The sequence below is a fragment of the Bidens hawaiensis genome, unplaced genomic scaffold (genome assembly GCF_021521415.1).
Source record: "Bidens hawaiensis isolate Kalapana, Puna unplaced genomic scaffold, B.hawaiensis_p1.1 tig00033168_1, whole genome shotgun sequence".
Taxonomy (NCBI): Eukaryota; Viridiplantae; Streptophyta; class Magnoliopsida; order Asterales; family Asteraceae; genus Bidens; species Bidens hawaiensis.
This window is the reverse complement of record NW_027505281.1, coordinates 182,754-200,482: the sequence shown is the minus strand read 5'-3', so window position 1 is coordinate 200,482 and position 17,729 is coordinate 182,754. Positions and strand designations below refer to the sequence as shown.

Here is a 17,729-nt window from a genome sequence, read left to right as displayed (position 1 = left end):
TCGTTTTAGTTTTTATTTGTTTGCTTGGTTGTTGGTGGTTTATTTTGTGGTTTTTATTTATAGATTTATGAATTCAAATTTTGGATTGGTGGTAGAAATTGAATGGGCAAATTCCTAAAATGGTTCATGTGTTGAAGGATATTTAAAATATGTTCCTCCTATTAGATTTTTGAGACAACTCTTTAGTTATCCATTGGTAACGCTTTGTGACAAATTTGTTTCACTACTAACGTGTTGTGGCCAATCTGTTTTAACTACTAACACATTGTGTTCTCCATGTTTTAACTACTAACGTGTCGTGATGTCCCTGCAATAACTACTGACGTCTTGAGGCCTACCTGTTAGTTAAAACAGGTAGGCTATGAGATATCAGTAGTCAAAACATGTAGATCACGACGTGTTAGTAGTAAAAACAGGGAGACCACGGCATGTTAGTAGTTAAAAAAGATGGGTCACGACGTGTTAGTAGTTAAATTAGATAGCCAAGGCACGTTATCTTTGGATAATTAACTTGCTGTCTCGATAACCTACCAGGTCGTCGACGGCGAGATAGCTTGGTGTCAAACCTGGAAACCTTGAATTGGTAGGGACATAATTGGAATCTCTTTCAATAAATGGCCCATTACAGGAATTTTCCAAAATTGAGTTGTGTGTTTTCTGTTTGGTCAGAACCCAGACTCGATAATAACTGATATCTAGTCGTGAACCTCTGTTTGAACTGGATACGGAGTGGGTTGGTTTGTTTCTGTTTCAAACTGGTTTTTGATCTGTTTGGTTAGGCTTGAATGTAGGAGTCTTCAAACTGTTAATTTTGGTTTGGTATCACCAAGTTGCTTTGAAAATCGGTTTTGGGTCATGTTTGGGATCAGTTCCGATTAAAAAAGCCTTTTTTTGTTTACTTCTTTTTGAGCCTACGTTATTTGTCATGTTTGTAGTGAATTGACGGTGTTCAGCTCGTACACACTACTTTTGAATTTTTAAGAACCCAAAAACACTAGGCTATTTTCTATATGCACAAACATTATTTGTTATTTGGTGAATATGTTTTTTTTGTATGTCATCTAATTATTTGGAATCCCAGTATTACTAATGCATTTCAGCGTTCATGACTTGTTTTGTTTGACTTGACTAAACGGGTTGGTTAGAATAGTTTTGAGCCAGGACAGGATGATTTAAGATGGGTTATTTCAGTTTTGATCAGCAAAGTAAAGAAAATTTGAATTCGAAATCCTAAGATATGGATGTTTAAGCAAAAAAAATTTATTTATCCACTCAACTTAGTGTTTGCAGATTCTAGCTTTTAAACTTGTAAAATCTATTAACCTAACTTGGTTTTATGATATGCAAGTGTCTTTGTGCTTCACCAAACATGGTAGCTTTCTACCCTTGAAACAATTGTGTACGACTGACCCATTTCAACACTTATCGAGTAATGTGTGAGGGAGGATACATCGAAATTATGAAAATATAACCCCACTTTTTGATACCTAATTCCTAGCAACAAAAAATCAGTGTCATGGTTGTTTCATTTTTAAAGAAACAATCAAGAGGTCAGGTTACTATGTTCTTGCTTCCTGAAATAATGCAAATTGTTAGAAAGTAATTTCAAATTTTCACAATTATTTTATAAATATTATTTTAATGCTAATAAAGAAAAACAAATAAAAAGTAAAAGAAGTTGATAGTAATCTGATAGGTAAAGAATCGTCGGTTTTGAAGAAACAAAAAAGCGGTTTGGTTTTCAACTCCCCTAGTCTGTCGTGTGGTATTTCTTCTTTCCATCCCATCCCGACTGGTTGAAATTTTTTCTCTTAATTTTGTTATGCGATCCTAACTCATTGAGAATGTAACTTCACCCAAAACAGCTCATGTCATGTGTATAGATCTGGGTCTAAATCAACCGAAAATTAAGCATTCACGTCAATGTTGGCAGGCCTAGTTAGTGAATAAGGCCTAACGGTATGAAAGGAAGTTAGAACTTAAAGACCACTTCCTTACTAGCCAGGTGGTACTGTGGGGCTGTGGCCTGTGGGCATTGCCCTCACCTATAGTATTGCAAAATATTATTAGCAGAAGTGGGATAGCTACCTCGATGAGTGGAAGCTATGTTTAGTACATTCTTTAATAGTTAGATATGCAATTAAACTTATACCTTCAAGAACTTTTGTCTCCGGCTAACAAACACAACCAGAACGCAAACAACAATGTCATTTCTGTTTTCGCTAATCAAGCCAGTTGAACGGCTTAACAAGCACCGCCTGTGGAATTCTAATCGGGAGAGGTGAGATGCAATTTTGACCCGTTAAGTGTTTTGGTTTAGCCATGTCATCGTGTCATTTTAAATCGCCATAAGGACCCAAAATGATATATGTGGGTTTGTTTTGCCTAGCTTGGTTTGTAGAATTATTTTTATGATTATAAAGTGTATATCAGTCTAATGGGAAGACTAGATGCAAGTCTTAAAACCTCAAAATAAAAAATGCATTATGATTCTATCACTTAATTATACAACCATACGTTATATGAATTAAGGGTTTGGAAAGTGAGGGTGAAATGAAGAATGCGTTAATATATTAAAATCCGGATACAACTTCCAAATAATAATCAAATTACATATACTTTTCCCTACTCTCTCCATGCTAAGTTTGGATTTGCTCACTCTTTTGAGCCTCTTTGGCCCTCATTTCGTTGATGTAGATCCTAACCTCTTCTGCTATCATACGCTTCATAACCGTCACCAAATACGTGTTCTCAATCTCCACCGTCGATCTTTCCTCCACGTCATCACCACCCTTCTTTTCTGTTATTTCCTCAACCACCTTCACCCGTGTTCTCAATCTCCACCGTTGATCTTTCCTCCACGTCATCACCACCCTTCTTTTCTGTTATTTCCTCAACCACCTTCACCTCCCCTGAGGGTAAAAGCGTCAGCACCGTCTCCGGTCCACTGCACTGACGCTTCAACCCAGGGTCCGGCCTAGTAGACTCACTTGTCTCCTCTGTGGACCCTCTTTTCAAATTATTGAGGTCTGACCCATGACAGACCCAAGATTTTTTTCCTATAGATTCACTTTTGTCAGTTGTCAGAATTTTATCTTCGGATACCCCACGTTGCCGAATAGTAGAATTCCAATGATTTTTAATCGCGTTATCAGTCCGACCAGGTAAAAGCCTCGAAATAGTGGACCACTTGTTCCCATGGACAGCATGTGATCGAACAATGACATCGTCCTCTTCTCGAGTAAACGGTCTATGCTCGACGTCGGGCTGAGCTGATTACACCACCGCAGCCTACACGACTTCCCGGACCGGCCCGGGATTCGGGAACTAATAAGAGACCAGTTTCTTGGTCCATGTTGTTCCACCATCTTTAGGAGTGTGGTGTCCTCTTGTGGGCTCCATGAACCTTTGATCTTGCAAGCAATATTGTTATTGGTTTCTGCTGCCATGGGATTGATGTGTGTTAATGAAACAGTTGAGGGGGTTTATGAAGAAAGAAAGAAGAGGGAGGTTAGGTTTAACCGTTTTGAGAAGGGGGGGGGGGGGGGGGGGAGTTGTTGGCATGACCTTAAACTGCTCGTGCGTCTGTCCTGTTTATTCATTAATTTATCCGAAACTAACATTGATTCCATAACAACATCACTTGGTCAGTTACTACCTCTTTCAACAGTTATTTATTAAATAAACAAATCAAATTTTATTTTTTTTATAAGATATAGTTTTTAAAAAGAATATCTAATAATAGCTTTAAACTTTTTAAGGAAAGAGAGCGATTCATCAAAAAATTACCTGACGACCTAAACTTGTTTCATGGGCGTCGAAAATATTTTGTTTTTGGTTGTATATTACGTAAATTTAAGATTTTTCAGTTTATATGGGATAGGATTAAGCTAAATAATAATAATAATAACCAAATCAAGTTTCAAATACATATTTGTTACATGTTTTCATTTTTTCTAAAATAAGCTATTACATTATCTAGACAAATATTCTTAAAGCAACTGTTTTTAGTTATAAAAAAATATCAATACCGTTTAATTTTTATCATCAACGCGATTACATAATTGGGCTCAATGTACATTAACTTTAATTTAGGAAGAACGTCCCTCAACACTTGTTTTGACTGATAACTAATAGTAATCCCAAAAAATGGTACACTTAACGCAACGGAAGACATGTCTTCTTCTTTTTTTTTTACATGACATCAATTTATTAAGGCTAGATAGACCATTCAAGTAGGCAAATCTTGCCGATGTAAAGAACTATTAAGTGTCGTTTGGATTTTACTTGAACGAAATTGTTATATAAATGAAACCAGAGACATATATACCAAAATAACAATAGACAGTTTTTAATGTTATCAATTAGGCAACATTTGTTTTGAATTTGACTGTGTGAACATGTGCAATGTAAAGGCGGTTGGTGATATAAACCAAAAGTCTGAGATTCGGGAGAGCATCCAAATCCTACCTTAAGTTAGTTGCAACTGATTACACAAGTTGTAACGGCCTTTCTAGAAACATCAATACGACATACTGGTTTTATATGTACCAGGAGTTGACCATTCTATTTCTACAGCTGTTAGTTGGCTGTGTTGTACATGATGCAGTTATAATTGTACGTTTTGTTGACACCACATTGAAGTGGACGCAAGTACCATCTATGTACTCTAATATTTATTATTAAGCTTTTGTATTGATGACATACCAAATAAATAGAAACAAAAAAGTTATGAAGTGAGATTTAAATAAGATTTTTCATTCAATACTCAAAGTGAGTCCACAAACTAAGGGTGAATTAAATTTTAATAATATCAAACTTAATGCAGTTGGCTGATAATAATCTTAACTTAAAAAATAGCTGTCATTAGTCCCAACTTTCACACAATTTGTTTTCATTTGACCTCTGTTAAAAAGAATTTAACGACGTTAAGTTGTTTTCCAAATTTCAAATTGATGTTTTAGGGCTTTCGATCGAAATGAGGATACGGGTCAATTAATGTAAAACTTACCACGAAACGGTGTTCGAAACAACTTGATTTTTGTTAATTAAAACTATACACACCAGAATTGAAGCATCCTTTAGTAGTCTGAACCACCGTTTTAATGTAAGTTTTACATCAATCAACTCGTATCCTCATTCCGAACGAAAGCCCTAAAACATTAATTTGAAATTTAGAAAACCTTAACGCCGTTAAGTTTTTTTAATGGGGGTCAAATGAAAACAAACAATGTAAAAGTTGGGACCCGTGACAACTATTTTATAAGTTTGGATTATTATTGGCCAAATACATTAAATTATAATTATTAAATTCAAATTTACCTAAACTAAATATACCTTCTGAACATTGTATTTAATTTCGGTAAAATTAAATATACACGTGAAATTGATTTTCAAAATCTTGTATCTTTATTTAATATTATCATATAGTAAATAAACTGGTTGAAGAGGGTGTCTAAAACTCTAAATTGCAAGGCAATTTATAAGAAAACGTTTGAAACATTTCGGAACATTCTTCTTTTCTTTTTCTCGTGTTATATAAAAAAATAAAATTCTTTTTAACAATAACCATCAAGCAATTAGGATAATGTAACTAACACATATAACTATAAAAAAATAAAATTAGTGGTTGTTCCATTACGTTTATGCCCACTCTATTTCTTATAAAGTTTCTAAAACCGTAATACAATCGGGCTCCTTTTTTCTCAACTTTTTTCAAGTAGTTTGCTCCTCTCTGCTTCTGCCTTTTAGGAAGACTAGCTTACCTTCCTCATACATCAAAATATTAGACACGTTATATATTTTATACATATATTTTTATATACCTACTAGATCCACGGTGATTCATGATGACTTGACTATCAAAATGGACCATTGCAACAGGTTTCTTATGGTGTCTACATGTTTAACTTTCTCGTACACACGAATTGTTTCATTACACTGCTAATGCAGTTATTTTTCATCGTATTATTAATACTTTTCAAGTAACTATAATGAATTATGATACCCAGAACCATATTTGTTATTGGACTGGATGATCAGTTCGTTTCTCTCATCGTTTTTAATGTGAGAAAGATTGAACGAATATGCACTGTAGATCAATTTCTTTCAGCTCAAGATAATAAAAGACTTGTAAACCTTTTTTTATTGTTAAAGGAAGAAATATAAAAACAAAACTAACTTCGTGTCTTCACAAGTACGAATGCAAACTCCTTTATGGTTTTGACAAGCATTGGTCGAGAAGCTAGAGAGAGATAACTTGACCACTATTATAACATTTTTTTTATGCTCGGTGTTTGTTTTGAGGGTTTGCTAGAGATACACCACTTAGCTTATTTACACACCATTCCCCCATCTAATCATAGGCCTCATACGCAACGTATGCTGGCATACGCAACTTATAGAATAATAACTTAAGTTAGTCAAATCAAGGAAGCCATACGAGTCATATGGAAAACCATACGAGTCATATGCTTCAGAAACTATACGAGTCATATGCTTTTGTATACAGTTCGTATTATATGGAAGACGAGACGTATAAGAATTCATACGAAACATGTAATCTAACATAAACATATGAACCGTATATGAAAGAATACAAATCGTATGCATGTAGGTGTTTGAAAACTCATGAGAAGTAATCTATACGAACTGTATAGGAAATAATACGAAACGTATGACGAAGAATCTTTAAAATTGTACAATTACTTTTGCAAGAGGCGTGAAACGTATTTAATCCATCAATCTCTCACATATATTTAGGCCTCATTGATTCTTTGACCATATTGTAAGACTGTAAGACAAATATTAGGAATGAAAGGAATCTCTCAACCATATAAATTATGTGATCTCATAGGGTTTTTTACCCACTTACTTCTTTGAACGATATACATCTAACAATGAAGTGTGTGTATATTTTACTCACTTCTTTCTCCCCCTTCATCCCTTCCAAATGTTGTTAAAAATATTACCAACCTAAATTTATTTTTCCAACCAAATTGATAAATTTCGTTGATGAAATGCATAATTTTGAAGAAAGTTTTGTGGAATCCGATGAATCTTTCGCCACCGTTTTTGTGGAATCTGGTCATTTTTTCACAACCGAACAGGTACAGGTTTTCTATTCATGTTTGTATTACGTTATCCTGTTATTAACAAAAATGAATCTTATTTTAGGTGTTTATGTGTTTCGATGAGTTGAAGCAATGGGCGTACAACACCGGACTTAACAATGGTTACGTGATAATTACCCAAAGGTCTAAGACAAATGTTGCTGGCGACAAGAACAAGGTGTTTCTTAGATGTGATCGTGGTGGTGTATACAAGGGGAAGGCAACTGTCAGACACGTTGGTGGTACCAAGAAAATCAACTGTCCATTTCAGTTGATTGCAAAGTACCACAAAGAGGAAGATGGTTGGAAACTAAAAGTTGTGTGTGGTACATATAATCATCCGCCTGCTCTATATATGGAAGGTCATGAATTTGCAAAGAGGTTGAACCCTACGCAAAAGGTTTTGGTTAAGGATCTGACAAACCAGAACGTGGATCCCCAAAACATTATATCAATAATAATAAGCAGGACCCTCGTTGTGTGTCTACGACAAAAAACATATACAACGAATAACAAAGGCAACGAGTATCCCTCCACGGTAACAAGTCTCCGATGCAAGTTCTTTTCACACTCTTGGCTAATGCTGGTTACCTTCAAAAGCATGAGGTAAATGAATCCACTCACAAGTTGGAGAGGCTATTCATCATTCATGAATTATCGTTCCCGATTTGGCGTGCATTCCCGCATGTGTTGTTCATAGATGCAACATACAAGACAAATAGGTACGGTTTGCCATTTGTTGAGATTGTAGGTGTAACTTCTACCCGTAAAAACTTTTGTGTAGCTTTCGCTTTTATAAGTGACGAAAGAGAAGATAGTTACACGTGGGTCTTAAGCCAACTAAAAAGGACGCTGGACAAGTGTATGCAGCCACGGGTCATACTAACAGACAGGGAGTATGCTTTGATTAATGCATGCCAACGGCAATTCCCAGACGCTCAAATGTTACTGTGTCGATTTCACATATAACAAAATATTACCAAGCACCACAAGCAAAGTTTTCCACTTGAAGAAGACTAGGAGGTCTTCCTCCGTAAGTGGAGAGTGTTACTCAATTCTCCCACCGAGGAGTCGTACCTTTACCATTGCCAACGACTTGAAGAAAAGTAATCTTCAACCCACCCAAGTAAGTCTTAATTCTATTCACCGTGTTGTTTACATGTTACTGTTAACTGAGGCGTGACCAATTGTATTTACAATTACAGGAATATTTCCTTACTTGTATGATACATGGTTAAAGCCTAGCAAAGAAAAATTTGTGTCTGCATGGTGCGATAAACATTTCAATTTTGGTAATCATACAACCAACCGAGTGGAAAGTCAACATTCTTTGTTAAAGAGACATTTGAGAAACTCCAAATCTACTTTAGAAAAGTTTCCGATAATCATTGATCGCATGGTGAAGTTGCAAGTCGCTAATATAAAATCCACCTTTGAACATAGCCAAATCATTCTCCATCATCATCATAAGCGTCCAATCTTTAGCCTATTGCTACGAAAGATTTCTAGTGAGGCAGTATTTAATTATATTTTAATACTAACGGTTGAAAATAAACCTTTTTTTATGTACAGGTTCATGGTTCAAATGCCAATCAGGAGTAGTCGCTTATGCAGGGACATGGACAGGTATTTGATCAAACATAAATTGTTAAAATTTAGATGCAAACCAAATAAAACCAAACCAAGTTACTATTTAAGGTTTACTTTAAATTTTATAAAGCTAATTTATAATATTGTTCAAATTGTTGTTCAAAACTTTCTTACATTTAAATATAAAGGTTATTTATCTGTTTTAAATTTAAATATGTGTGTGATATAATATTGTTCAAAGGTTATTTGTCGGGTTTCGGGTTTTCCCATCGGGTTCGAGTTTCACTATCATCCCTACTTACATTGCCATCCTAACGTTTATGTACTTGTTCAGGGGCCACGTGTCGATGAGGGGCAGTCGCATGGCAATGCCGGGACGGTGAATCAGGATATGAGATTAATTAATATGGAGCAGCGTATGATAAGGATGGAGAGGATGATAGAGTGGTTGGTTAGAGACAGGAACGGTCCCACTGATGATGTGCCACCGCCAAAGGAGTCGCGGCCGCAAGAGGAGTCGGGCTTTCATGATGTTGGTGATGATGCTAGTGATGACGGTAGTGATGATGCAGGTGATGATGATGCTAGTGGTGTTGGTGATGATGATGATAGAGGTGACGGTGATGATGATGATTTGGGTGATAGTAGTGACGAGGATCATGGTTTATGATGATGCCTAGTATGATAAATGCACAATTTAGCTATTATGGTTTTATCTTTTATTGTTGACGCACGTAAACGTTATCTTTTTTTGTTGTATGTGTGGATTCTAGTAATTTGGATGGATGTAGTAGTAATTTTTTTTTTCAAACTATGTTAGGGTTTGATGAATGTTAATGCTTTTATTTTTATGTATTTGTTATACAACTATGTGAGTTTAGTATTTAGAAATGTTCATGGTTTCGTCTTTTTTAGGTCAAACCCAAAACCAACCCAAAGTTTTCACAATTGAATGAACATGGCCTATGTTCGTGTTCATTCATTTAGTTAATGGAACGAAATTCCTTGCTCGTGTTCGTCATATATTAAAAGAGCAGACATCATCGAATGGCCCGCCAAACAGTTCTTCAAACATTCGGTTCATTTACAGCCCTAGTTAGGTTACACTTTGTTCTCCAGTAGAAGCAGGCTGCAAAATTCATTGACATGAAAGTAATTATCTAAAGGGATCATTGAATTAGTGTTCTACTGTTCTTAAATTCAAGCTAAATCATTATCAAATTCATTTAAACCATAATTATTGTCCGGTTTATTCATCTTTAGATGTTAGTTATGTCAATAATTGATCACTGGTTCATGATTTCTGATTTTACCAAATAAACCATATTTACTAACTGCAAATATTATTATTTGCAGTTGAACCAAAAAGGATGTCCTGGTGCAAGAAGCTCACATGCAATCACTATTGTTGGAGACAAAGCTTACGCCTTTGTTTTAGATGGTTACAAGTAAAACTTATTTTGTTACACATTCAAATACGAACGGTATACATTTTAGATGATTCGTATTTAAGCTATACGAAATATATCATTTTTATACGAAGCGTTTGTTAATTTTACTTAAAAGTTGTTCATATGAATCGTATGCTTTTTCATATTATTCGTATTGTTTATACAAAAGCCATATGAACCGTATAACATTACATACGAAGCGTTTATTAATTTTACTTAAAAGTTGTTCATATGAATCGTATGCTTTTCATATTATTCGTATTGTTTATACAAAAGCCATATGAACCGTATAACATTACATACGAATCGTATGATATCTGAAAAAGTATTACAGCATACGCAACGTATGCTGAGCATACGAAACGTATGCTGAATGGTGTGCAAATATGCATACTTAATAGGTGTAGATGGTGTACCTTTAGAATTTGCCTTGTTTTGTTTCTTGTAATTTATGTTAGAAGAATATATATGTCTAAAATATTAAATTAAAAATATTTTTTTTATATATTTAAATTATAATGTTTAACATATGTTTACTTTGTTAAGGCACCCTTTTTTCCCCTTAATCATTGGGTGTCTAGTTATATATACCATCGTAGAAACTAGAAACATAAATAATACTTGGCTTATTTGTACATAATGAAGTTTTTAACAAATCACCGAATGTTTGGTATAAAAAATCAATAATACATTATTTTTTAATTGTTTCATAGTTAGAAATAAGTAAAAATTTTCTTGCCGGCAATTGTCATTTCTATTTAACATCATGTATTTAACGTGTGTATATATATATATATATATATTAGTATCATTTAAGTACTCCAAAAAAATTAAGAAATTTTAGGAACTCATAAAAAACAAACAGTTTTTTAATTTTTTTTATATATTAACATTGTTTAAGACCAGTTTTATTAACATATATAAATCACAAGTTTACATATGTGTAAAATTTATGTAATAACAAATTTACATCTAAGCAGAATAAAGTTTAGATATATGTAAAAACTAATTTTCATAATTGTAATCGTAATTATAGATACAAAAAGTGATAAAATTACACTCAAATAAGATTAACATACAAAAAAATTTATAGAAAACGTTAATTTTCAAGGATTCCTTTAAATTCTTAAATAATTTAAGGGTTCTGTAATGATACTAATCATATATATATGTGTGTGTGTTAAATAAAAATATAATATTCTATTTAACTATGTCACTCTCTCTTATGACCTAAAAACTCCTAATTTGCGAAAGCGAAATCTTTATTAACAAAATAGTCGGTGAATACCAAGAAAAAAGTGATGCCTACAAAGTGAGTCAAAAGCATGAAAACTGAAAATTTAAATGCATTATTTTAAAATGGAGGGGCATGCACCATCTAGTTGACTTGGTGTTACATAAAAGGGAAAATCACTATAAACTAAGATGTTGAAAATTGCTTTTTATCTAAATAATCATTAAACTAATTAACAATATTACAAAAAAAGAAAAAAACATAAACCAATAATTGAAAGACTTTATGTAGTGATATTGAGCTCAAAATGCGCCCACAAATCAGGACTGGCCCAAACATGCGCCCACATGCGCACCTTTGACCCAAAAGGTCTTTTTCATATAAAACTAATCAAGAACGGCTGCTTTTGGATTTAGTAGCAGCTTGCACTGTTTTTGACATATTCACTTGTTTGCTACACTTTTTTAGTCTTCATGACCCCCTAAACAGGGAGAAAATTAACATTACTAAGTCAATTAATGGGATATGTTTATCCGTTCAACTCAATTTTAACATCGTTATGTGGATCCGGTACTACTTGCAATCTGGTGACTACAATCTAGTACACATTTTTTTAAGTTATATAGTTTTGATACTTGTTTTATGTGTTATATACGGTAAGTGACGATTTGGTGACTATAATATCGACTACACATTTTTTAAAGAGTGACACAAGTAAAAAAAAGAAAGTTATAATTAACTTAATTGAGATAAGAACAACAACAACAAATAACTATGAGTAGTGCAATTGATGTTGCTTCTCAAAAATTAGATTAAACTAACTTAATATGTTCATGAAACGAAATGAGGCAGCCTGATGACCATGACACTCATGTCATCATAAGAACCCCTTGTTGCTGATAAGCTAACGAGCTTTTTACAAGCGGAAATCGGACCAGGTGTCTTGATTCCCACGCAAATTGGTCTAACAATGTCGATCGCTTCTTGGTTATTCACCTGAAAAAGACACATAATCATATTAGCAACCCATTCAAGTTGCTATTACCTCTAACGAGTCAAACGAGTAATATCCGTTTTAATTAACTAGTTATCATATATACAACTATTCTAAACAGTCAATTTTCATACTTTTTAAAGTTCTGAATTCTAAAATTGTTATCAAAACAATTACCTTATCCCATATCCCATCAGAAGCAAGGATTACAAACTCGCATTCCGGTTTGATGTCAATAACTCTTGTTTCTGGTTCGGCAATCACCCATTTTTTGAGATGCTTGTCTCCTATTCCTCTTGTTACCGCGAGCGAACCTTGTATTCTCCAAACACCATTGCGACAATCAACATATCCACCCTATAAATTAAAAATTGACAACATATATCAAAACATGAACATTTCATTTATGATTTAAGAATAAAAATACTTAAATTCTAAGTTTTTAGTTACCATGCTTTGAATTCTATCCTGTTCATCTTTCCTTGAAGGTTTGTGATCAAGAGTGAGTTCTTCTGCTACTCCACCTCTGCTCATAACAGCGCGACAGTCGCCTACGTTAGAGACTATAAGTTTGTCATTACGAATCAATGCGGTTACACAACAAGCACCACCATTGACATCTTGTTTTAAAAACTCTGAATCTGTAGCCAAATATCCCTCCTTAACAGCCTCTGCAATTTCATCTTCACATTTGTTTGCTACGTTGGATATTATGTTTCTATGCAGATTCTTTGCTGCGAATTCTGCAGCCTTTGCTCCTCCATGGCCATCAAAAACTCCAAAGAAGGCCTGTAATCATGTAACTAAATGCTATTAGAAGATATCAAGCATTGTTTATATATTGTAATTAAAATACCATAATAACAGAAATGATTGATTAAATTTTATTTATAATTATCCAATTATATATGTTTGATTTGTAGGTGGTCATAACTCATAAACGTTTTATATGTAGCTTTTGAAAGTATTTTAGTTTCACCCAAAGTTCACTTGTGAATTGAGTACTGTTATTGTATTATAATTCAATAAATGATTGCTTTTTTTATAACTTTAATTTAACAATAAGTTATTTAACATATAATTTAATTATTTTTCTTATTACTTGAGTATTAACTTTTAAAAATCTCTAAATATATAGTCTATGCTTAATTTTTTTTAACATTCCGATATAAACTTTATTAAAAAACTAAATGTTTTTACACACTTTATATTTATAAATATGGAGAAAATACAATTATTTAGGAAATTAATAAATCATGTTATGATACCTGCTTTGAATCTCCTTGGAGATCAACAATGGCGGAGTATCTATCCTCCATGAATCTTCTTTTACCTCTTTTACAATACACAGAATACTCCTCACCTTCCTCATCGATCTCCGCTACGTCATCCTCCGGCTTAACAACCTCATCCACAAAACTCAACGGTTCAAACGGAATCTGAATCTTTGCCGGCCTCTTTCTCTTCAACAACACAGATGTCGACGTATCCGAATCACAACTGGATTTCAATCCTTCCTTGTACCCATTAGTATGCTTCTGAAGGGAAGAAGGCTGTGGAGATGACGGCATCAAAGTCGTGTGATGGAGAGAAACCGATGGAGATATCATCGCTTCACAAAACATCGGTGATGATAAGAACCCCGGAGAGTTCGTTATCGCAATGGTACTAGACATGTTAGTATGTTACTGACTGTCTTTTCCTTTTTTAACGACAAATGTTATCTTTACCTCTACTCACTCCTAAATTACGCCAATTTTCGGTCGACAAAAAATAAATTAGAAAGCCAAATGTTAACTTAATTCAATATTTTTGGTGTTTGCTTTCTTCTATATATATACACACACACACAAAAGACGGAGTCATAGCTATAAGGTTTAAATAATATTAGTTAACGGCAAGATTTGTCATTACAATTTACGCGCTTTATATATACGTGACAGTAACATTTATTAAATAGTTGGATGAGATTGCGCGGTGTATACGACGCGCTGAACATTTGGTGTGGAAATAAGAAGTGAAAGCATGCATGGGATTTGCATAAAAAGTTCTTAAATGTTCAAATAATAAAAAGTACAAAAAAGACCAGATCTTGTCAATGGTCAAATACCTTTAAACATAACTTAAAAGTAATAAACCTCGTCCTCTACTTTTGTTTTGCACCATCCCTCTTTTTGTTTTTTTAAATTTAATAATAAAACATATATAATTTCTGCATTAAAGTAAATTATACCATAAAATATTCTCTTTGGATGCGTTACAGGATGGGAGTTATGTGTGTGGCAAGTAGTTATGAGATTTGGTCAATGATGTGGTCATTTGTTGAATAATTTACTAGTAAGCAATCCAAATCGCAATGGCGTTGACAATTTCTACAGCCCAACAAAATTGATATGCTTCCAAGATTCGTCATCTTGTTCCAATTAACCTTTAGCATCCGGCATTTCTGTTGCCTCCAAATAGCTACCCGTTCCTAATGCCCTTTATCATGTACATTATATTGCATTTTAAATGTCAAAAACAAACATGTACAATCATTTATTAATATAAACTATTCATACATTTTATTAAAATTGTATTAACGTATTTTAGTTATAACTTTGTGAATGTGAAAGAAGTGTGGGACCACGTCCTTGGGTGAAGATGAAGCCATAGCATTCTCTTCGTCGTTGATCGTTAAACGTGTGTAATTGTGATTTTGTATTATTGAATAGATAATAATCTGTACAAGAGTGTTTATATACTAGACTATATTACAATTAGAACCCTCTAATATAATTATTGTAATATATAATCTAATATGTCTAATATTCCCCCGCAAGCTGAGGCCGGGAAATAACCTGCAGCTTGGATCTTAAAAACAAAAATCGATCTGTCGGCAACGGCTTAGTGAAAATGTCAGCAATCTGATCACGAGTTGAGATGAATTGTACACGTATCCCCTCTTGAGCAACTTTTTCCCGGACAAAATGAAAGTCTACTTCAACATGTTTCGTTCAGGCATGAAAAACCGGGTTAGCCGAGAGATAAATAGCACCAAGATTGTCGCACCAAAGTGTAGGAGCGGACTTAGCAGAACTACCAAGCTCACGTAATAGGCTTCAAGCCATGTAAGTTCAGCGACAGTGTCAGCTATAGCTTTGTATTCCGATTCGGTAGATGACCGAGAAACGGTACGTTGTTTGCTAGTTGTCCAAGAAATTAGATTAGACCCTAGGTAAACAGCAAAACCCCCGGTGGAGCGTCGATCAACTGGACACCCAGCCCAGTCAGCATCAGAGTAAGCCTGAAGATTATTCCAATGGGCATCAGCAAATGCATGAAGAGTAGATCCAGAAGCATGCCGAATAAGGAGACCATAAGCACAAGTACCGAGAAGATATCTGAGAATACGTTTAACCGCTGACCAATGGTTCTCAGTAGGAGCATGCATGAACTGACATACGCGATTAACAGTGAATGTGATATCTGGCCTAGACAAAGTAACATATTGCAGTGCTCCAACTAACTGTCTGTATTTGACCGGATTAGAAAACAAGGAGCTGTCGTCTAAAGATAACGGAACAGATGTGCTCATCGGGGAAGAAGCCGGTTTAGCTGTGGATAGACCAGCTCGTTGTAAAAGTTCCAGAATGTATTTCTTTTGTGAAAGAATGATATCTGAACCTTGTTTAACAATTTCCACTCCCAAAAAATAATCGAGGTCACCTAGGTCTTTAAGAGCAAATTCGGCACTGAGTTTAGCAACAATCTTGTAAATGGCATCCGAGTTGTTCCCAGTCACAATTATGTCATCCACATAAACTAGAAAATAGATAAGTGTACCACGATAGTTGTATATAAAAAGAGAAGGATCTGTTTTAGAACCCATGAATCCTAGCCGCTGTAAGGCAGTCGAGAGACGAGTAAACCAAGCCCGGGGAGCTTGTTTTAAGCCATAAAGAGACTTGTGAAGCTTACAAACATGAGTAGCTCTTGTCTTATCAATGAAGCCTTGTGGTTGCCGAATGTAAATTGTTTCTTCAAGGTTCCCATCAAGGAACGCATTTTGAACGTCCAGTTGTCAGAGGGACCACTTGCGGGTAACAGCTAAGGATAACACAACTCGGATAGTAGCGGATTTTATTACCGGACTGAAAGTTTCATGAAAATCAACACCTAGCTGCTGATTGAATCCTTTTGCAACGATTCTGGCTTTATATCGAGAAAGAGTCCCATGTTTGTCTCGCTTTAACCTGTAAACCCACTTGCAATCAATAACGTTAACACCAGAAACAGGTGGAACAAGAGACCATGTTCCGTTCTTAACAAGGGCTGAGTACTCTTCAGCCATGGCGTGACGCCATTTAGCGTATTTGTTGGCAGCGGTAAAGGTGGCAGGTTCGGTGTCGGGTGGTGAGCTGATGGTGTGAAAGGCAGATGGATCGAATCAGACACGTTGTTACGGATTTGGCCGAAGATTAGGTGGACGAGTACGGGAAGGTGGAGGCGGAGGCGGTGGTGTTGGAATTGAATTAGAGTTTAGTGTTTGGTGGCTGGGTATAGGGCAGTTGGAAAAGGTAGAGGAAGACGAGTGATCGGATGATTGTTCAATAGTCATAGGTGAGGTCGGTGGGCTAGAGTTTGCTGGTTGGTCGGTAGAAATAGAGGTGGTCGGCGGGCTGGGGTTGGATGGTTGTTCGGTGGCTAAATGGGTGATAGATGGGTTGGATTGTGATGTGGGTTCGGTTTTCGGGGGTGGTGGAGATGGGACAAAGGCGGTATATGGAGTAGAGTCGGTAACCGAAGGTTTAGGTTATGGTTGTGGCTGGAAGGGAAAGTAGTTTTCATTGAACCGCACATGGCGAGCGATATAGAGGCGATCGGTTGTAGGATCTAAACAACGATACCCATGGTGAACAGGGCTGTAACTGAGAAAAATGCATGGCATCGACCGAAAATCCATTTTATGGGGATTATACGGTCGAAGATACGGGAAACATTGACACCCAAAAACCCGTAAAAAGGAATAATCTGGTGGACGGTCGTGGACCGTTTCAAACGGTGACCTGCTAGAATTGGAACGAGATGGCATGTGGTTAATGAGATAGACGGCTGTGTCAAATGGAAAATGCCAAAAACGTTGTGGGACAAACGATTGAGCAAGAAGGGAAAGACCTGTCTCAACCACATGACGATTTCGGCGTTCGACTATGCCATTTTGCTCACTCGTGTGGGGGCAAGACCGACGATGAATGATACCGGGCGAGGTAAAAAAGGTGGAAAGATTGCGAAGCTCGCCACCCCAATCGGTTTGACCATTTTTAAGTTTTGTATTAAATTGTCGTTCGACCATGGAAATAAATTGT

At 35.3% G+C, this 17,729-nt stretch overlaps 1 protein-coding gene and 1 pseudogene across 1 annotated transcript; both read right to left on the bottom strand.

The window, feature by feature from the left end:
- Window positions 1-2,639: 2,639 nt before the first annotated feature.
- Window positions 2,640-3,451, bottom strand: LOC143612078 (transcription factor MYB77 pseudogene; annotated as a pseudogene).
- An 8,767-nt stretch (window positions 3,452-12,218) lies between these two features.
- LOC143612066 (putative protein phosphatase 2C 25) lies at window positions 12,219-14,198 on the bottom strand. The gene is made up of 4 exons (XM_077086137.1): window positions 13,650-14,198; window positions 12,832-13,170; window positions 12,559-12,738; window positions 12,219-12,383 (listed from the first exon to the last, which is right to left on the bottom strand). The coding sequence occupies exons 1-4, from the start codon at window positions 14,055-14,057 to the stop codon at window positions 12,219-12,221; spliced, it is 1,092 nt and encodes a 363-aa protein (XP_076942252.1). The 5' UTR covers window positions 14,058-14,198.
- Between the last annotated feature and the right edge of the window lie 3,531 nt (window positions 14,199-17,729).